General features: G+C 55.1%; 2 protein-coding genes across 22 annotated transcripts in view; one reads left to right on the top strand and one right to left on the bottom strand.

The window, feature by feature from the left end:
• Fbxo2 (F-box protein 2) overlaps window positions 1-5,525 on the bottom strand; it is a 5,612-nt gene extending 87 nt beyond the window's left edge. The window contains exons 1-6 of the mRNA XM_075946136.1: window positions 5,388-5,525; window positions 1,866-2,243; window positions 1,368-1,497; window positions 1,199-1,294; window positions 578-707; window positions 1-362 (exon numbers count right to left, since the gene is read on the bottom strand). The exon at window positions 1-362 is cut by the window's left edge and continues 87 nt beyond it. Of these exons, the coding sequence (XP_075802251.1) occupies window positions 228-362; window positions 578-707; window positions 1,199-1,294; window positions 1,368-1,497; window positions 1,866-2,243; window positions 5,388-5,409 (891 nt within the window). The 5' untranslated portion in view covers window positions 5,410-5,525 and the 3' untranslated portion in view covers window positions 1-227. The remainder of the gene's footprint in view (window positions 363-577; window positions 708-1,198; window positions 1,295-1,367; window positions 1,498-1,865; window positions 2,244-5,387) is intronic.
• Fbxo44 (F-box protein 44) lies at window positions 5,446-20,567 on the top strand. 21 transcript variants are annotated; one of them, XM_075946116.1, is made up of 9 exons: window positions 5,446-5,578; window positions 7,248-7,534; window positions 8,994-9,091; window positions 9,415-9,550; window positions 16,860-17,147; window positions 18,645-18,771; window positions 19,168-19,263; window positions 19,925-20,060; window positions 20,194-20,567. In XM_075946116.1, exons 2-9 carry the CDS (start codon window positions 7,270-7,272, stop codon window positions 20,437-20,439), a joined length of 1,392 nt encoding a protein of 463 aa, XP_075802231.1. In that variant the 5' UTR covers window positions 5,446-5,578; window positions 7,248-7,269; the 3' UTR covers window positions 20,440-20,567. The 21 variants fall into 21 exon arrangements, with proteins under 21 accessions (XP_075802231.1, XP_075802245.1, XP_075802241.1 ...); XM_075946111.1 differs by lacking the exon at window positions 5,446-5,578 and adding an exon at window positions 5,656-5,755; XM_075946115.1 differs by lacking the exon at window positions 5,446-5,578 and adding an exon at window positions 5,928-6,024.
• The last annotated feature ends 65 nt before the right edge of the window (window positions 20,568-20,632 follow it).

Genomic DNA, 20,632 nt, shown 5'->3' with positions numbered 1-20,632 from the left:
CCCCTCGGATCGTACATTCTAGAAGCGACTGCCGTGGAAATGCAAATGGAAGCCATCCCACAATAAAGCAACAAATCCTTCTCTCCCGCAGGGACCAGGCTGGAGGAAGGGGCGGGGGAGAGGCAGGTGCAAGGCATGGACGAGGCAAGTGAGGATGCTACCAACTAAATTAAGGCCTTTCTACCCCAGGCTTCTGCCCCTAGAGGGCGGCTGGGGGTAGGGGTCGCTCAGGGTTCCACCCACACGCTACTGTTGGTCACCCGGGCCCCGAACCAGCCCTTCCAGTAGACCGAGTCCTGCCCTCCGTGCTCGAAGCGGACAAAGCGGACGCCTGGCCCGTAGTCGGTGAAGGTGTGGGAAATCTGGGGATGAAGGGTATTGCGTCAGTCTCAGAGTTCTACGGCTGTTCCTGTCATCCCACGAGGGCGCAGCGCCCCGGCCCTAGCTCTGATGGCTGCCTGAACTTGGCGCTGGCTCCACGAGCCCGGGACCACCCTCTTGGCGCCAGAGATCTGTGGGCGGAGCTTCCACCCAGGATGTCCTCCCCTCGGCCCCGCCCCCGACTCTGCAGGATCACCTCCATCCAGCCGCCATCCTCCGGCACTGCCACCTGCCCGGTGTTGAACTCCGCCAGCACATCTTCGTGCTCCGACAGCAGCCTCACGGTGAGCTCGTACAGGCTGCCGGCATCCGTGCGGCCCGAGTACCTGCAGGGGAGTGGCGGGGTGCAGGCCTCATCTGCTGAGCCTCACTCTGCCAGAGATCTCTTCTGGCCAGCCCAGCATCCATGCCTGGCCAGTGCCCCCCCCCCCGCCCCATTGTTCCCATTTCACAAATAAGGAAGCTGCGGCCACAGAGAAGAGGGATCTGAGCCTCAGAGCCAAAGATAGGGACTAATGAGCCAGACCCAACTTTGGAACCAAAGCCATGCTAGGGGGTACGTATTGTCAGGACGGTCACACGCACAGAAATGGGACTGTATATGGACAGGTGTATACAGGTAGGGTGTAAGCCTTGCCTTAAGCGAGAGCAAGCGCGCACACATTCGCTAACATTTTAAACTCAAGGCAGAAAATAGCTTTCTACACGTTGTGGTCACGTGTGGACCTGTGGGTCACGTGGACGCAACACAGAAGTGTGGCACACGACCATTCTCCCTTCCCTTTAGTCCTGACCACGCCCCTCCACAGCCGCTCACCAGTCCTTCACCACGATGGCGGGCTGGGTGGTGTCCAGCAGCTCCTCCCAGTAGCCCTCGGCCTGCAGATCAATGACCTGCGCTTTGCGACACCACCTGGGGGAAAAGGCATCAGGATCCCGCAGGCCCCTGCTACCCCCTTCCTCCCCCCCCCCTTGCCCCTTCTTACTCGAAGGAGGAGGCGAAATACTTCTTAACGCTGTCATCTTGGGTAAATTCCACCCCACTGTCTCCGGGCAGTTCCTCCACCCTCCAGCCGTCCCCACCGTGCTCCACGTCACACCAGCCCTCCAAGTCCTCTGTGGGGACACAAGAGCCCCACCCTGGTCACAGGGCCCCTATTTGAGGCTGTGGCAGGGTTGGCTCTTGCCTTGGTAGTGGGAGGCAGAATGGGTGTGGGTACTTCTCAAGGTCTCAGTGGGCAGAGGATGAACGATGGGACTGTAGGCGCTTCCTCATTCTACCCCCTCCCCGAACCCAGAGTCCACTGGGCCTGTCCATCCGCAGTGCACTGAGAGTGGATACCCTGGGAAGGCTCTCCAGGGAGCAGAGGATTGCTCTGGGCCGGACATTACACCGTGTTTCATCTCATTTAACCTTTAAGTGGGCTGGCACCAAGGGCCGTTTTCTAGAGGGGGCAATGAGCACTCCGGTGTGTGGCCCTCACCTTCCCCGCACGGATTACGCAGCAGGTTGCGCCTCCTCTTGCTCAGAAAGTAGAACTGTTGCCAGTGGTCCCGCTCATCATCTGCGCAGCCCTCGGGCACCAGCCCCTCCTGCTGGCACTTGAGCAGCCACAGTGGGGCGCCGTCCACCAGCTCCTTCCAGCGCAGGCACACCAGGCGGCAGGCCTGCACCAGCTCCGAGGCTGGCAGCTCGGCCAGCACGCGCAGCAGCAGCGGCTCCGGCAACTGGGCCAGGTACTCGACCGCCTCGGCCTCTTCCTCCTCCTCCTCCCGGGGCTGCTCCTCCTCTGCACTCGCCTCGGCTCCCGCCTCCTCTGGCTGCTCCTCTGGGCTCACCTCTTCGGGGTGGCTCCCATTCTCTGAGAACCGGGGAGCAAGGGGAAGCTATGACTCCCAAACTGTCCCCCTCCACGTCCTACTCTGAGGCAACCACGGCAGGGGGCCAGAAGTTCTTAGCGGGGATTTGCTGGCATTGGCCTATAATCCCAGCATTTAGGAGGCACAGACAAGTATATCTCTGTGAGGCCAGCCTGGTCTACATAGAGAGTTCTAAGAAGGACTAGTAGTTAAATTCTCTCTCTCTCTCTCTCTCTCTCTCTCTCTCTCTCTCTCTCTCTCTCTCTCTCACACACACACACACACACACACACAGAGAGAGAGAGAGAGAGAGAGAGAGAGAGAGAGAGAGAGAGAGAGAGTTCTGTGGCTCTAAACTGTGCCCAGGAAGGAACCCCAAGAAGGTAGAGCCAAAGACACTCCCCCTAAACCAGAAGAATTGCTTCAGCTGCATTTTCCCCCACAGGGCTAGTAGGCACTCACAGGCAGGTATCTGGGGTTACTGATGATCTTGTACTTGTGGGTCAGTTCTCCTAAGTACCCTCCCAGACCTCTGGTCCTTGCCTCCTCCGGGGAGCCTTCTTGGATATACTTTTAGCACACTCTCTCCCAGCCCACACCCAAAGGCATTCACGATGTCTGTGTATAGTGGACTTACCACAAGAACATGGCCTAGGAGACACTGCTTTCTTCTAGTGCCTAGCCCCTCGTGTGGAGTGGGGAGCTACTGTATTTTATCAGCACTTAGCAAGCATGAGTTACTGCTGGGAGCGTCTGAATTACTTCCTAAATCTTCAAAGCATCTATTTTATGAAGGGACAGGGAGGTGACAAGGTCCAGGACCACACACAACTTATAAGTACTTGGAGTCTGTGTTTGAACCCATTTGGTCCAACACAGGAGCCAGCTTTAAGAGCCGCGCGGTGTTACCAAAAGAATGTTTTTGAGCCAAGCAGTGGTGGCGCATGCCTTTAATTCCAGCATTCTTGAATCCCAGCATACTTGAAGCAGAGACAAGTGGATCTCTGTGAGTTCGAGGCCAGCCTGGTCAACAGTGTGAGTTCTAGAACAGCCAGAACTACACAGAGAAACCCTGTCTGGAGGGGGAAAAAAAACAAAGCAAGCAAAAAAGAATTTGTTGCATTAGTATTCTGATCTTGGTTTTGATACTGTGGATGAAAATGCTCAGATTTGAAGGTGTGAAGTGAATTGGTATAGGTCCCACTGGCAGTATTAGGGTAGAAGACCCGAAGGACTCAGAATGGAGAGAATGGGCTAGCAATTGCGCTGTCCCGAGCCAGCCAATGTTGCATAGAGTGGGGATGGGAAATCAACAGGGGGAGAGGTACTGGGTGATGGGGGATGGGTGCCCCCTTTCCCATCCCTCACCCTCAGCCTCCTCATCTGTGAAATGGAGTCGGCATTGTGCTAGACAATCAAATTTATACTGATACTCACCCCGTCCCCCACAGAGGGCATAGGGACAGCCACTCTTGCTAAAGTCAGAACCCCATGGTGGGGGCAAGGCCCCAGGAAGAAAGCAGTATCTCTCAGGCTGTGCTCTCGAGGTCAGCTCACTGTACACCCAGGACGGTGTGGGCAGTAGGTATCACTTGGATCTGAGCCTGCCTCATCTGGGCCATGGAAGCCTTGAGTAAGCAGACACTGAGTGCCTGGTATCTCTGAAGGAGAGAGGGCCAGTGGGGAGGGGACCCAGTCACCCCGGGGAATGGAGGTCACTTCTCTCAGAGGTCCTGAAGATTGGGCCCTGAAAATCCAGAGCAGTTGGGGAGCAGGCCTGTGGCAGGGAGGGGACAGGTGGCCTATTCCCCAAACCTCCGATGCGATGCAGCCAGCAATCCCCACACTGCCAGCATTGGAAAGCTGAATCAGAATTTACCCTCTTTCTTTAGAACACACAGTTCTCTATCAGCCATGGTGAATCTTACACACATACACACACACACACACACACACACACACACACACACACACACACCACTTTCCCTGCATTTCTATGATTTGGGGGGGGGGGCTTTTTTCATATGTAGGGTTTACTCCTCTGTTGGCACCGGGCATTATCAAGCAGTGAGGGAAACGGCCTGTCCATCCTGTTTCCCACAGCTCTCTGGAGAGCTGGACCCAATGTCCTCACCTCTCCACCACCACCCCAGCCCTGCCCTGGCCCCAGCGGATACCTGATGCTCCCGGAAAGATGCACCTCACCCAGTTCTCTCTCCTGGCCCCTAGGCCTGGCATTGAGGCCCCAGATCCGATTACAGTCCCCCCCCACTCTGCTCTCTCGCACACAACTCGCCACATTGTTGCTGTAGGAAAGTTATCTAACCCTGGACGCTGACCCCACGCTGACTCACTCACCTGGATTGGGCCCCTGAGTCCAAGGACTTCCTGGGCTCTAGGGGAAAAATAGGAGCCTATTCTGGGGCCCTGTAGATGATGTTGGTGGAGAATTGGGAGTTGGGAGGGGCTTCAGTTATGGAAGGTGGCTTGGCCGCCTTAGAGGGCCTCGCCTCTCCTAAAGAGTGGTTTGTGAGGAAGGGGTGGGGGTCATGGCAGGCAGCTCTCTAGCCTGACTCAGCAAACAACCACCTACAGGCCCAGCAGGGAGCTGGAAGTGGGAAGGAGTGGGGTCTTCGGTGCCAAAAAAGATGACTGGACAATCCTTGAGGACCCAGAGCATCCGCCAAAAGTAGCCCAACTACCTACTACCCAGCCCTAGCTTGGTCCCAATGGAGCAGACCACTAACCCGACACAAGGCGGCCCCTCCGAAGGAGGGCGTCCCTCAGGAATCTGGTACGGATGAAAAGTGAGGCTGGTGAGCCCAGGACCCGGCGGGGAGTCCGGAGGCTCATGAGAGAGGGAGGGCAGGCAGAACTAGCAAATGGAGGAAGTTGATGGAAACTAAAGCTTGCAAGAACCCGGCTCTCAAACCCGAGGAAGTCTGGAACCTGGGATGCCAGAGTCCTCCGATGCCATTTTGGAGACCCAGGCGTCCTCCTCCCTCCACACCAAGACACCAAGCAGAAAACTGCTCCCTAGACTGTCTCCGGGATTTTGCTGTCGCGAAAGTTTGAGCGCCGGCTGGGGCGCTCGTCCTCCCGATCTCCCCGGTCTGGCGCGAGCGAGCGGGGCCGGCTACGGCTACCTGGATCACCATCTCCATCCATCGCTGCGGCACCGTCGACAGAGAGGAACCCGAGCGCTGCGGGTGGCGAGTCCTGGAGATGCCCGCGTCAGCCTGGTCCGTGCCACTGCGCCTCTTAAAGGCCCCGCGCGCCCCGCCCAGCCTCTGACCCCACGCTGGGGGCCGGGAGTCCCGCGCCCCCGGAGCCCAAGGTGCGGCTTCCAGGAGGAGCCGGGTACTGGGGAGGGACACCCACGGACTGGGTGGGCTCCCGGTGCGCCTGGAGGGTGACTGCGGAAGGACACCAGGGGTCTGGCATCTGGGGAGGAGAGAGTGCGGGCGCCAGGCCAAATGGAGTTTGGGGGTATCAGCGACTTCCCGCCCCCCAGGTAATTTTCCTTCGTTGCGGTGGGGGCACGTTCCCGGAGTGCGCCGGTGAGGCGGAGCTTGAAGGAAATGTGGGCGGGGACTTGAGGGCAGTGGGCGGGGTCATCATTGGCAGAAAGGCGCAGTTCTAAGACCCAGCGTTGTAGAGCAGCCGGATCAAAGGCGGGTGACAAAAGAAATGGGGTGGGGAGGAGGCGTGGTCTGCCCAACAGTGGACGGATCGCACCCCGGGCCACCATTGGCGCGGATGGCTCAGCCCCAAGAACCGGGGGTAGGCGCAGCGCGGCTAAACGCGAGTGACTGGGAGAACCGGGAGGCAGAGGGACCGATGTTGTGGGGCGGGGTTGGGGCGGGGTCTGCTAAGCGGTGGGAGGGGCCGTATTCTGGGATCTGTTCTATGGCCAGGACCTGTCACGCAACACAACCAGGCGCTGGTGACCAAAGGAGGGGGGCACTGAGCGCCCCGTCCGGGGGAGGATTGGCGAGTAGTAGGCAGGTCTGTAACCCCCGGCCACGCAGGCCCGGGCAGTACAGCCTCACGGCCTGGCGGGATTGCACAGCTCTCCTGATCGCAGGTGACCTCGGGAGGTGGAGCACGCAGCGCGAGGACTGAGACGCAGTGGGCAGGGACCTAGCGGTGGCGAGGGCGGGTGCCGTTCTGCGATCCTGGAGGCCCAGCGCCCTTAAGGCTCTGGCCTCGGGGCTTACCCCCCACTGCACTGTGAGACCTCGAGGACCTGGGCTGGGGACGTCATCGGTGCTCAGAGGTCTATATCTCATCTTGAGCCGGTAGCGCATTTTAGGGCCACGCATAAGAAATGAGAGACTACCGGGGCCCTGGGCGGGGGAGGGCAGCTTCCGCTAGAGCCCAACCACCGGGGTGCGAGAGGGAGATAGGAAGGCTCCTGTCCACCCGCCCACCTTTCCCCAGTTTCAGGTAAGCGGGTCAGGTTCTCTGAGATCTTGAGAACGTCACTGAGCCTTTTGTACTCCGTGACGGGTCCTGAGACAGTGATAACCCCGCTCATCATCTCTCGCCTTTTCCCCTGGGGGGATGGGAGAGGATGAGGAGTGGCAGACCGGAGCTCACAAGGCCTCCCATTGTTTTCCTCTTCTTAAAAGACTGCCGGCCTATTGAAAATGGCTGGCTCTGCCTTCAGTAAGGTCCGGAGCTGCTTCCCCCTCCTCTCCTGTTTGTGTGACCTTGGGTAGCTCCTTGGGCTGCCACAGAGCTGTCCTTAAGGGTCGGGTTGGAGGAGATCAGAGCTCACCATTTCCTGAGAGATCCCCTAGCCCATGCACCTGGAGCTTCCCCTGCTCCTAGAGGGGAGTACCATTCCCGCCCTGTTTGCTACAGAGGAAACTGAAGGTCGCCAGCGCAGCCAGTGACTGGAGAGAGCCGGTGCCAGCTGAGTTAGGACTCTCTCTATCCCTGGGCGCTGGAAATGCCCGGTGCCAGGCTGGGTGTCTAGCGTAGCTCTCTAACACCCACAGGGGCAGGCCAGGAGCCGCTGCCATGGCTGTAGGCAATATCAACGAGCTGCCGGAGAACATTCTCCTGGAGCTGTTCACCCACGTCCCGGCCCGCCAGCTACTGCTGCGCTGCCGACCCGTCTGCAGCCTCTGGCGAGACCTCATTGACCTGGTGACCCTCTGGAAGCGCAAGTGCCTTCGAGAGGGCTTCATCACCGAGGACTGGGACCAGCCCGTGGCTGACTGGAAGATCTTCTACTTCCTGCGAAGCCTCCGAAGGAACCTCCTTCACAACCCGTGTGCGGAAGGTGGGTGCAGAGAGTTGTCTGCCTTGACAGGACACATGCTCTGTAAGGAGACCAGCGGACATGTCCTGAACACTGGTTGTGAGCCCTTTGACCATACATTATGGCCTTTATTCCTCTCACAATAATTCTTAGAAGTAGGAACTATTAATGTACACGCTTTTCAGGTGGGTAGACTGAGGCCAAGGGCACTGTTTGTTATAGATTATTTCTCAGCTGGGTATGCTGACACCCACGGTAGGGAGTTCAAGATCATCCTTTAGAAGCCAGTCTGGGTTACCTGAGACTCTCTCCAAACAAAGTGATTATTGCTGTTTGTAATGGTGCTAATACTATAATCCCAGCACTGGGGAGACAAGCAGAAGAAGGGTCATAAATTTGAGGGTAGCCTCTCCTAAGACCTTTCCTAGGAAAAGAAATGGTGGCCGATTGGACCGGGCTGTCCCAAAGACAAAAGTGAAAGCCACAGTCTGTTGTCCTCACTTACAGACCCCAGGTTAGGCCTGTGGGGACTGTCCCAGAAGGAATCTTGCCTAGGGATGAAGTCTCTTTTGCACTGTGGTTCCAAGAACAGGTCAGAGCCAGGCAGTGGTGGTGCACACCTTTAATCACAGCATTTGGGAGGCAGAGGCAGAGGCAGACAGATCTCCGTGAGTTCGAGGCCAGCCTGGTCTAGAGAGTGAGTTCCAGGACGGACAGGCTCCAAAGCTACAGAAAAAAAAATCCTGTGTCAAAACAAACAAACAAAAAAAACACAAAACCTATGCGATAGAGACAGCCTGAGGCCCAAAGCCTCAGGGATTAGGGCACCCAGAGCCTTCTCTTTGGACATTTATTTACGTGTGTGTTAGGTGTGTGGGGTGGGGACAGCTGTGCATGCTGCGGCTGCACGCGTGAAAGTCAGGACACCTTGGGAGAGTCGGTTTTCTCCTTCCACCACGTGGGATTGGAAGGTGTCCATTTCACGTCATCGGGCTTGGTGGCAAGCGCTTCTACCCGATGAGGCATTTTGCCAGCCTTATGTTTGCTTTTTTGAGACCGGGTCTTGCTATCTTGCCATGTAGCCCCGTCTGGCCTGGTACTCAGTACGTAGCTTAGACTGGCCTTGAACTCACAGATATCCTCCTGCCTCAGCCTACTGGGATGGCAGGTGTGTGCCTCTGTGCTTGATTCTAGCTAACAAGAGAAGGAAAGTAATGGGCCCATGGCCACATAGCCCATGTCTGCTGGAGTGAGTAAGAGGCAAGTCTGTCTGCCAGAGCGCTCTCCGTCACCGCTGGGTCTGATCACCCAGGATTCTCCTTCCCTACGCCCAGAACACACAGGAGTCACTAATGTGCCACCTACCATGCCAAAGCACAGGGCTGGAGGGCAGCTGGGACTCCCACCTCTGAGAGGAAGCAGTACTTGGAGAAGGTGCCCTGAGGGGTCTCCTGCATGGTAGATTCTGCTCTCCCCACAGAGGGATTTGAGTTCTGGAGCCTGGACGTGAACGGAGGAGACGAATGGAAGGTGGAAGATCTCTCCAAAGACCAGCGGAAGGAATTCCCCAATGACCAGGTCAAGAAATACTTCGTGACTTCCTATTAGTAAGATCTAGGGCCTTCGGGTGGGGGGAGCCCAAGCTCTAACATGGGGTCCCATGCTGAACTCCAGCCCCTCCTCCTCCCTGACCCAGCACCTGCCTCAAGTCCCAGGTGGTGGACCTCAAGGCTGAAGGGTATTGGGAGGAGCTGATGGACACCACCCGACCGGACATCGAGGTCAAAGACTGGTGAGTGATGGGGCGAGGGTCTGGGGGGGGCCTGCCGTCCAGGCGCCCCACCCCTGCCCTGCCCCTCATCTCCCAGGTCCTCAGGGGCCCTTCCCTCTTCTACCGGCAGGTTCGCAGCCAGGCCAGACTGCGGGTCCAAGTACCAACTGTGCGTTCAGCTCCTGTCGTCGGCGCACGCACCACTGGGGACCTTCCAGCCAGACCCGGTGACGATCCAGCAGAAGAGCGACGCCAAGTGGAGGGAGGTATGTGGGCAGGGACCCCACAGGGACCAGGACACAGACCCAAACTCTGCCGTCTCTCACCTGGGTTTCTGCTCCTCTAAACCTCAGCCTCCCTTGCTTCCGCAGAGAAATAGGAGGAAGCTTCCGGCTTAGCCATCAGGGATGGGAGACCAGGAAAGCCCCAATTCAAAAAAATATTTCCTCAAAGGATGTCTCAGTGGCAGACTGGTTGCCCAACATACACGAGGCCCTGGCCCATCCCCAGTTCTAAATAAATAACCGGGCCTGAAGACATGCCCTTGGCAGGTCCCATCACAGTTGCTCTTGCAGAAGAGCCAGGTTCAAATCCCAGCATCCACATAGAGGCTCAGACCATCTGTAACTCCAGTTGCAGGAGATCAGTCCCCTCTTCAGTCCTCTGCAGGTGACAGACACGTAAATAGTTCCTATACATACATGATGGCAAACATTGATCATATAAGATAAAGTGAAACTTAAAATATATGCGATAAAAATAAATAAAGACGCCAGGTGGTGGTGGCACATGCCTTTAATCCCAGCCCTCGGGAGGCAGAGGCAAGCAGATCTCAGTGAGTTCAAGGCCAGCCTAGTCTACAGAGGGAGTTCCAGGACAGCTAAGGTTACACTGAGAAACTCTGTCTCAAAAAAAAAACAAAATAGGGGCTGGAGAGATGGCTCAGTGGTTAAGAGCATTGCCTGCTCTTCCAAAGGTCCTGAGTTCAATTCCCAGCAACCACATGGTGGCTCACAACCATCTGTAAAGAGGTCTGGCGCCCTCTTCTGGCCTTCAGGCATACAGACAGAATATTGTATGCATAATAAATAAATAAATATTTGGAAAAAAAACCAAAATAAGTAAATAAATACGAATATAATGCTGGATAGATAGATAGATAGATAGATAGATAGATAGATAGATAGATAGATAGATGAAGGCTATGCCACCAGAAATGCTCAGTGCTGAGAAACTGAGGCAGCCATGAGTAAAGGCTAGTCTGGCAACTTAGTGAGGCCTTGTTCCAAAATGGGAAACAGTGAGAAAGGAGGGCTGAGGATAACACTCAGGGTGGAGCGCCCGCCTAGCATGTGCTGGATCAACCCCAGTATCACAGAAAAATAAAATGAAATGTTCAGGGCCAAGTATGGTGGCTCATGCCTGAATCCCAACACTTGAGTGGATGCAGGGGGATTAGGAGGCCATATATTGCAACATCTAGAGAGAGCAACATGTGCTGCCTAAAAGAGGAAGACAACATCCAGAATGTGTGACTGCTGTAGTAATATCTAGCATCCCTACAAGAGACCCCAACTTTTGTGATTTATTTATTTGTATTTTCTGTGTATGGGTATTTTGCCTGTTTGTGGGCCACATGCATGCAGTACCGAGAAGGCCAAAAGAGGGTGCCAGATCCCATGGAACTAGAGTTAGAGGAGATTGTGAGTCAAGGTGTTGTATTGTGTGGGTGCTGGGAATTGAGCCCTCCTGATGGTAGCCAGTGCTCTTAGTCACAGAGCCATCTCTCCAACGCCCCCACCCCTGCCTCCAACTTAAATTCTACTTTACAGTGGGAATGCGACCCACAGGAAACCCAGGAGCATCTGCCCTCACCAGCACTCTCCTGAGAATAGTTTTTATAATGGGCAATGGGTTTAACAATTATATCTTGAGTTTAGCTGGATTTTAGCGTATGGTGGGCCTGTCTGGACCTGTCCACCATCCATTGAGAAGACCGCCATGGTCTTACATGTGGTCTTCCTTTTCTTTATTTGGTGGGATTAGATATAGAGTTAGATATAGAGCCTAAGACCTCACACATGCTAGGCAAGCACTCTACCACTGAGGCCAGATACAAATCCTGGTGAGGTGATGTAAGCCTGTGATACTAGTACTTAAGAGTCTGAGGCAGGGGGCGGGGCACATGCCTTCAATCCCAGCACTTGGGAGGCAGAGGCAGGTGGATCTCTGTGAGTTCAAGGTCAACCTGGCCTAGGAAGAGCAAGTTCCAGGACAGCCAGAGATGTTTGAGACAGAGAAACCCTGTCTCAAAAGATTTTGTTTGGTTGCCAACACCATACCAGGTGTCTCACGACTACCTGTAATAGCGCCCTCTTCTGGCCTCTGTGGATACTGCACTCACATGCACAAACATGCACACACAGATATCCAAACATAAGGACTAACATTCAGCTCTGCTGCTGCTGTGAGAAAGCAGCTTTAGACAGCAAGTGGGTCCTGTTCCAGTAAAGATTTATCAACAAAAGTGCAGGTGAGCCAAGCCCTTATGTACACAACAGTTGAACCTTGAGTAAAATCCAGCCCTTTCTAAGCTGAGAAACGTGATTCTAATTTTATTTTTACTTGTGTTTTGATTTATTTGATACAGGATCTCATATAGCCCATGCTGGTCTCAAACTACTACATAGCAGAAGACAGCCTTGAGCTCGGGCTCCTCCTGCCTCTGCCCTCCAAGTGCTAAGATCACAGATTTTTGCCACCACCTGGTTTAATACTGAGGATTGAGCATGGGTCTTTATGCATTTTATTCTTCACTGAGCACTTCACTGAGCTACAGCTTCAACTGTTTTATCCTTTTCTGACAGGGTCTTAAATATCCCAGGAGGGCCTCTAAGGCAATACGTAACCACAGATGACTTTCTGGTCCTCTGGCCTTTGCCTCCTGGGTGCTGGAATTAGAGGTTGTACCATCACGGTGCTGGGAACAGAATCCCAGGCTTCATGCATGTTACATAAGCACTTTTGATGAATCTACATCCCCAGCTCTGTTTTTTTCTTATGTTGTTCCTTTTTTAATATTTATCCTCATGTTATGTGTACATGTATTTTGCCTATGTGCCTAGGAGGCCAGAAAGGGTGACAGATCTCCTGGAACTGGAGTTATAGATGGTTGTGAGCTGCCCTGTAGATTCTGGGAATCATTTCCTGGTTCTCTGAAAGAGCAGCCAATGCTGTTAAACTCAGAGTCATCGCTTCCGTCCCCGGTTTTGTTCTTTTAGATGGGTCTTACATAGAAGTCCCTGACTGCTCCCCTCCTTCTGTCTGCACCCCAGGTTTCACACACATTCTCCAACTATCCTCCCGGCGTCCGCTACATCTGGTTTCAGCACGGAGGCGTGGACACTCATTACTGGGCCGGCTGGTACGGCCCAAGAGTCACCAACAGCAGCATCATCATCGGGCCTCCGCTGCCCTGATGGCCCCTGAGCCCCAATCCTCTGAACCCTAATTGGTAAACAGCTGTCAGAAAGGGCCAGGCTTGGGAAGGGGGAGGGTAGAAGCCAGGCACTCCCAGACCTGTCTTTGTCCCCTAGCTGCCTCTGTAAAGCTTCTAGGGTCTGGGCCACACTCCTCTCTCCAGAGCCCGGCTCTCCAGCAAGGTGGCCCCTCTAAGGGGTGCAGTACCTGAAGTTAGGTGGATAAAAGAGTTTCCATAGTTACAACAGAGAGATCCCCAAGCTCAGATGCTTGCCCAGATCTGTCTGTACCTTCGACCTTTTATTCCCTCAGGGTCCTTAGAGCAGGGACAGGTTTGGGGACTGCCTTTAATGATGCAGACACTGGGGGACAGTCTGGGGTGGAAGTTTGCTCTGCTGGCCAGACTTCAGCCTGGCTGTCAACTGTGGCTTTTGTCCTGGGTGTCCTCCTTGCTTTGGCTTGGAAGTCAGGACTGGTACCAGATAGGCAGGTATGGTCAGACTGTCCTTGTCGCCAGCAAATCCCAGAAAGCCAGGTGGGCACCAATGAGTCTGGGCCCCCAAGAGGACCCAGAGGAATCCCAATCAGGATGTGGGGGGGGATAGACCCAGATTCTGGGGGCTGGAATGGGGAAACAGAGCAGAAGGACCTGGCCAAGTTCTCTATGGCTTGGAGATGTCCAAGACCCAACTGTTGGATCTTCCATTCCCACACTGTCCCCTGACCCCAGGTCCACTCCATCCCTCCTACCACACAGCCAAATAAAACGTTTCCCAGCCTCCTGTGCCCTGTGGCTTTGGAGGGAAGGGTGGGTTCACGGACAGTCCTGCCTGTCCCTAAAGAGGGAGGGGTGTCGCTGCTACCCATGCTACAGAGAGGGGCTGACCATTTTGGGATGGGGTCATGGTAGCCCTTAATCCTGGTGGATTTCTCTGTGCAGCCCAAGCAGGCTGTGCCAGGACCCACTTACTGTTGTCCCCCTGCCCAGAGCCTTACTGCTTTAGATTGAGCACAGCACACAGTAGGTGCGCAATACTCGTCCAAGTTAATTATCTCACTCAACAATAAAATAGATGGGGGTGAGCTGGGATGGACCAGTCACCTGCCTTGACCAGAATTAGTGACGTCCCCTTGAGCTGCACTCTTGGTTCACAAGCCCTGACGATCACCTCAAATAGGCACTTGATAAACGTTTGAGTTAATTAATTTTGACTAGGACCAGATAACGTTTTTGTCCTCAGGATCACTCAAAATCCAGAAAGAACCTGGACATCAGAGATCCCACCAGGATCTCTGTGAGTTCAAAGCCAGCCTGATCTACAGAGTGACTTCCTGGACAGCCAGGGCCAGGTAGAAAGGCCTTGTTTCAAAACACCAATAAGCAAAACAAATAAACAAAAAGAAAAAGCCGGAAATCGAAAAACGGCCCTCCGGGTGGGTGAGCGCGGGAGCGGATAAATGGTGGCTGGTGGTTGGGATTAGAGTCTAGGTAGCGCTTCCTTCGCAGGAGAAGGAAGCCGGAGCCAAGTGGGAGCAGGCTGTTGAGCCGCCTGTCGCCTGGAGGGGGAGACCGAAGCCCGGAAAGCAGCAGCGTGGCGAGGGCCCCTAGGACCCCGAGCTCGTCTTCGCACCGACGCGGAGAGCCGCTGCTCGGTGCGTGACGCGAGTGGGGGCCGGGGAGGGGCGGGACGGGGCGGGGCGGGGCGACCGAGGAACTCGTCGCCAAGGTGCAGGCCCAAGGCCCAGCAGAGCTGCGGCCGCCCGGTGCCCAGGTCGCGGCCGGGTGGGGCAACGGGGATCGGGGAGGGCAGAAGGGGGTGGGGGGGAGCGGAGACGGAGGTCACGCGCTCTCGGGGAGGCTCGGGCCAGACGCGACCGGTGTCCTCGAGTCCGGCGCCGGGACGCTGGGCCTGCGGTCCGTACTCGAGTGTCCGGAACGGTGGCGACACCGGCTTCTCCTTGGTGCAGAGGGCTTCAGGCGCCAAGCAGGGACGTCCGCGAGTGAGCCGGCCGGAGCCCGGCGTGGATTTTTCCACCCAGGCACATCAGGGGCACTGCCATCTCCTTTGCAAGGTGGCTTGTTGCGGGTGAAGGTGTCATTGGGGCGGAATTGCCACCAGGGCCACGGCAGTGGGAGGTCCCCACTCTGGCGCCAGGGACTAGGCAGCGATCAGGAGTTTGGCAAAGTCTTTTAATCCACATAGTTTTACCTGGGTTTTTGTCGGTTGCTTCTGAGGAACTTGGGCCTCCCAAGTGTTAGATAAGCAAGCTACCACCCGGCAGCTCCCTCTTCCTGTCTCTCCCTGCGAAGTACTTGTTCCTGCCAGGCAAGCATCCTCCAAATGAGTCACATTCCCTGCCCTGTTTACTTTTACTTTTTATTTTGAGACAGGGTATAAATTGGGGCTGGGCTGAAAATTTCAAAATTCCCTCTGAGTTATCTGGGATCATGAGGGTGTGCCACCACTGATTTATTTATTTATAATTTTGACACTTTTTTTAAAAATGGTAAGCATTTGGAAGACTGTATCAGTCTGTACCCTGCTTCTCTCAATCACCTTTTTTTCTTTAATTTTATGTGCATTGGTGTTAGATCTCCCGGAACTTGAGTTTCAGGCAGTTGTGAACTGTCAAGTGGTTGTTGGGAATTGAACCCGGCTCCTCTGAAAGAGCAGCCAGTGATCTAAAGGCTGAGCCATCTCCGCCCCCCCCCCCCGCCCCGCCCCTGGAAGCTGCCTCTCTAGCTAAGCATTTAAATAGGGCCCAGATCCCTGTGGTCCTTTCCTCCCCTCCGTGGTAATCACTCCCCCAGGGCAGGAGCCAGTGTGCACGCGCCCTCCCGTGTTCTGGGAAAGGAGCCCTCACAAAACCACCAGCTTCCTGGGAGTTTTGGTTTCCCCGGGAAATAGGTGGAAAAGCGTTTTCCCCAGGCTTAGGCAGCTGTGCTCTTTTGAGTGACAGCTTAGAGCCCGATTCAGCCCACCCCCGCCCAGGGGCAGGTGAGGGGGCGGGAATGACCTAGAGCTTACAGACACTCCCCCATTCTGGCCTGCCAATCACGTAACGCCTAAGGCAACATATCAGCACCTGGGCCTTAAAACGAAGTTTTACTGCAGTGACGTCAGGACTAGACACGGAAAACTTAGGGAACTGTGGAGTGACCCTGGAAGACTCTTTCCGGGTCAAGGGGCCAACTGGATCTAAAACAAAGCGGTTTGGGGTGAGGGGTTACGGACAGTTTCCTGTAACCCAGGCTGACTAAGAAATCTTGGATCCTCTTTCTACCACCTCCCAAGTGCTGGAATTACAAAAATTCCCTCCCAAGTGGGGGAATTACAAAAATCCACCACCAGACCCCGCTCCTAAACAATTATTTTTCAGTGTGGGGGGGGAGGGTTTAAGAATCTTGTCTTTTTGTGGTTGTTGTGTTTTGTTTTTTGTTCTTTTTTGGAGATGAAGCCTTGTTCTGCTGCCCAAACTGGCTTAGAACTGCTGGGCTCAAGGCCGGGGATTCAGTTCAGTGGCGTGCACGAGGCCTTAGGTTCCATCCCTAGCACTGCAAAGAATTTTTAAAAGCTTAATTTTGTTCTCGTAGCCGTTTTTGAAAACCAGCCCAGGCTGAGCTGACCTAGAATCCGAATAGCCCAAACAGACTTTTTTGTTGTTCTTTTTTTCGAGACAGGGTTTCTCTGTAGCTTTGGAACCTATCCTTGGAACTAGCTCTTGTAGACCAGGCTGGCCTCGAACTCACAGTCACAGAGATCCACCAGCCTTTCCCCCCCACCCTCCCGCCCCCCAGTGCTGGGATTAAAGGCGTGCACCACCACCGCCCGGCCCTAGCAGACTGCTGGATACCTGGAGCACAAGCCGCCCAGTCCAGTACAGCATTCACGTCACCCTTTGCCAAAGGCGGTAGCAGGGTCCGTGCGACCTCAAGGACCCTGCCCCACCCCCACCCTATAAGTGCTTCCTCTAAGGGTTTCAGGTCAGAGGAAGACCCGCCTAGCAAGCTCTAGAACCTTGGGAGGGGAGGAGGCAGTCCTTTCGCATTTCTGCTCCGGGCTCACCGCCTCTGTCATCCTCTACCACTCCCAGGCCTGGAAGCAGAGCTTCCTGTTGCCACCATGGTCAACATCAACGAGCTGCCCGAGAACATTCTGCTGGAGCTGTTCACCCACGTCCCGGCCCGCCAGCTGCTGTGTAACTGCCGCCTAGTCTGCAGCCTCTGGCGAGACCTCATCGATGTGGTGACGCTATGGAAGCGCAAGAGCATGCAAGACGGCTTCATCACCGAGGACTGGGAAGAGCCCGTGGAAGACTGGAAGATCTTCTATTTCCTGTGCAGCCTGCAGAGGAACCTCCTTCGGAACCCGTGTGCGGAAGGTGGGCTGCGGGGGGCGGTTCGTAAAGGCCAGGCTGCCGTGAGAGCCTGCTGTCTACTTTCCTGAACCTCCCGGCCTTTGTGCTTGCTCTGCCGCACTGCCTGCAATGTTCCCATGTCCCCAGCACTTACCGTGCTCTTGTTCCTTGCTGTTTGGGCCTCAAACCTGCCTAGCCCCTTCATCTATTAAATTATTCTGTGCGCATGACTGGGGGGTGAGTGCATGTGGCAGTCAGAGGGACCCATGCGGATCCTTAGGATTCAACTCAGGCTTGCCAGCAAGAATCCCTTGTCTGCCTAGCCATCTTCACTCCCTGGGTGAACGCCTGAGCCAGATGTGGCGGTGAACACCTTTAATCCCAGCACTAGGGAGGCAGAGGCAGGCGGATCTCTGTAAATTCAAGGCTAAACTGATCTACAAAGTGAGTTCCAGGACAGCCAGGGCTACATGGACTCTGTAAGGAGAAAGAGGCCTTGTCTGTACACATCGAATGTCTGGCATATTTTCCCTGTGTCCGCTATGATTCTGGAAGGTCAGACAAACACTGGGGAGTGGTTGTCTACATTGTAGAGTACTTTGGGCCCTGAAATGTCGCTTGACTTAGCGCTTAGAATGGCCATCGTTGGAGGATGACCAAGACTCAGGCCGTGCCTCAGACACTCGATCTCCCTACATGGCCGATTCCACTCAGAAGCTGCCCAGCCAGGCTGCCAGCTCAGCTCAGGAAACCTAACCAAGCCACTCTTTGCCTTTTATGTGGCCCCCATGTCTAACCTTGCTTAAATCTCCCAGCACCCTGAATTCTTTCACTCTTTTCTATGTTGGGGATCCCCCTAGAATACATGAAAACACTGTGAGCTCGTGGGGGATGGGCGAGTGGAACGGCAGAGCTCACCTGGTCGCTGGAGCTTTTCAAGGTCTGCTATGCTTAGCCTGAAGAGTGGGGGGAGTCCCCGGATCTGACCCCATTCCTGAAGGTCCCTCCCTACACAGGACTCCTGCAGCTACTAGCTCAGGGGACACCAATGTGCCATCTTGGCACTTGTCCAGGAAAAGGGCATCTAACAGTGTCGGAACAGTGGGTTCCTTTGGCCCCTAGGAGCTGGGTCACACAGCTCCCATCAGCCCTAAGGTCAGCTCCATCACAGACCCCTTGTGATCATAGTCTGTGAGGACTGAATGTGGTTGTGGGGGCCCCGTGGCAATATGAGAAGTGAGATGTAGCTCAGAATTCTCGGTCCTGTTGTTTGGGGCAGAGTAGGAAGGGGTGAGACTGAAGTCAGAGGTGATGCGGGGGACCCAAGGCACAGAGGATGTTCTTGGACTGGTGGGGTGCTATCCATGGCTGCTGAGTACCCTCCAGGAGAAGAAGCAAGCTGATTAATTCATAACCCCCTGAAGTCTGCCAGGACCAGAATGGGCCTCAAAGTGTGTACCTCAAGACTGCAACTGCTGGCAGAGTTTGAAGGGAATCTCACCTACGCTTCATTTTCTCCAGAGAACATGGAATCATGGCGGTTAGACTACAATGGCGGGGATGAGTGGAAGGTGGAGAGCCTCCCCGGTGCACATGGCACAAACTTTCCTGACCCCAGGGTCAAGAAATATTTTGTCACTTCTTATGGGTAAGCAATGATGTGGAAGAGGCTGGGAGGCTGGAGGAGGCCATGCTGGGGGCAGAGAGTCGGGGGGACCCTGCCAACTGCCAGGATAAGTGGGGGCCTCTAGAAGTTCAAGGAGGGGGTCCAGGAGCAGTGAACTTAGTGGCGGGTTGCTGGCAGTCAGAGAGAGGGTTTCAGGTAACCAGGAGCTCACTGAACATAAAGCCGGGAGCAGGAGCCGACTCCACACCACTCTCCAGTGTCCCATGGGATCTAACGCCCCATTTCCTTCATACAGACCCGAGGAGTTTCAGCCAGGGTCTGTCCAGTGGGGGTTGGGGAGCCCCTTGAGCCGTCTACCTGGCAAGGAAGGACCCTGTTTAGCACACTGGCAATGCAAGTCTTGTCCTCTGTCCCCAGCATGTGCCTCAAGTCCCAGGTGGTGGACCTCAAAGCTGAGGGTTACTGGGAGGAGCTGATGGACACCTTCCGGCCCGACATTGTCATTAAAGACTGGTGAGTGGCCTTTGTCCCCATCCTGTGTCTTCCCTCCAGCCAAGCCACTGTGACAGTTGGTACAAAACTTCCACCGTGTTTGTAAATGGCCACTGAGGCCTCCGATGAGCTAACTGCCCTGGGACCCCAGGACTCGGGCCCTCCCTGAGTTTTGTGACAGCTCACAGCCTTCTTACACAGTGCTTCCCACCCCTCCCCCCAGTTATTCCATCTTGTATTGATTTCTTTGGTGCTCTGGATGGAGCCCAGACCTGTCTCAGGCTGTCGTACTCTCCACTGCTAAGCTCCAACCTCAACCCTTCCCTATTGTCCTTTCCCAAGTTCCCCCTCTGCACCTATAGTCACTGGCACAAGACTCTGGGGGCCAATCCCCTGGGAATAATGGAACAAGCTCTTAGCAGGCCATTGCATGGGTTCCCATCTACTGTACCATATGGTGACAGACTTGGAAAGACATCTTCATCGAAGACCATTTTGGTTTTCAAGCTCACACCCTTTTCTTGGATGGAAAACTGAGGCAACATGTAGATGGATGCCTCCGGACACAGCGAGTGCAAAGCTTGCTAGTAGTCATGGACGGAGGGGTACTTACAGATGGGAGCTGTCCCCAAAGCCAGCCTTCGAAAGCAGGGGTGCCCACCCTCTGCTCTATCCTCCCTAGGTTTGCCCCCAGAGCAGACTGTGGCTGCACCTATCACATCCGGGTACAGTTGGCCTCGGCCGACTATATCATTTTGGCCTCCTTCGAGCCTCCACCTGTGACCATCGAGCAGTGGAATGATGCCACGTGGAAGGAGGTGAGACCCCACCTGCCCGCTCGGCCACTCGCTTTCCCCAGGGTCAGGCTGTGGAAGAATGAGGGGCAATTGTTCTGCAGTAACTACATTCCTGCTCCCCAGTCTCAATGGCTGCTTCTCTCCTCCTCCCCAGGTCTCCCATACCTTCTCAGATTACCCTCCAGGCGTCCGCCACATCCTCTTTCAACATGGGGGCCAGGACACCCAGTTCTGGAAAGGCTGGTACGGGCCCCGCGTCACCAACAGCAGCATCATTATCAGCCACAGGACAGCCAAGAACCCCGCCCCTGCCAGACCTCCGCCTGAAGATGCCCTAGTGATGGGCGGAAGACACCCTTCTTTGGATGCAGAAATCCATCCCTTGGTAGACTTTCTCTGACAGCCATCTGTCCACCTCTGCTGGCAGTCAGGTCCCCAGTCCCAGGAGCACCTGCGCTACATCAAGCCTGCAAACCCATCAAGCCGGCCTTGACATTTTGTTGTAATAAATGTTTTCGGTAAATCCAACCTGGTTTGGGGTTTACATGCAGGTGGGGTTCCGGCACCCCACTTCCCCTGCACTCGCTTCTCCT

This window comes from Microtus pennsylvanicus, chromosome 13 (genome assembly GCF_037038515.1).
Source record: "Microtus pennsylvanicus isolate mMicPen1 chromosome 13, mMicPen1.hap1, whole genome shotgun sequence".
Taxonomy (NCBI): domain Eukaryota; kingdom Metazoa; phylum Chordata; class Mammalia; order Rodentia; family Cricetidae; genus Microtus; species Microtus pennsylvanicus.
Note: the sequence above shows the minus strand (reverse complement) of the source record. Positions and strands in the feature narration are given on the sequence as shown.

Bases quoted from the DNA above. Each gene is read 5' to 3' on its own strand.
- Fbxo44 (XM_075946111.1), top strand. From the start codon at position 5,718: ATGGAGTTTGGGGGTATCAGCGACTTCCCGCCCCCCAG. The intron at 7,535-8,993 runs GTGGGTGCAGAG...CTCTCCCCACAG, and splicing joins TCACAACCCGTGTGCGGAAG to AGGGATTTGAGTTCTGGAGC. The intron at 17,148-18,644 runs GTGGGCTGCGGG...CATTTTCTCCAG, and splicing joins TCGGAACCCGTGTGCGGAAG to AGAACATGGAATCATGGCGG.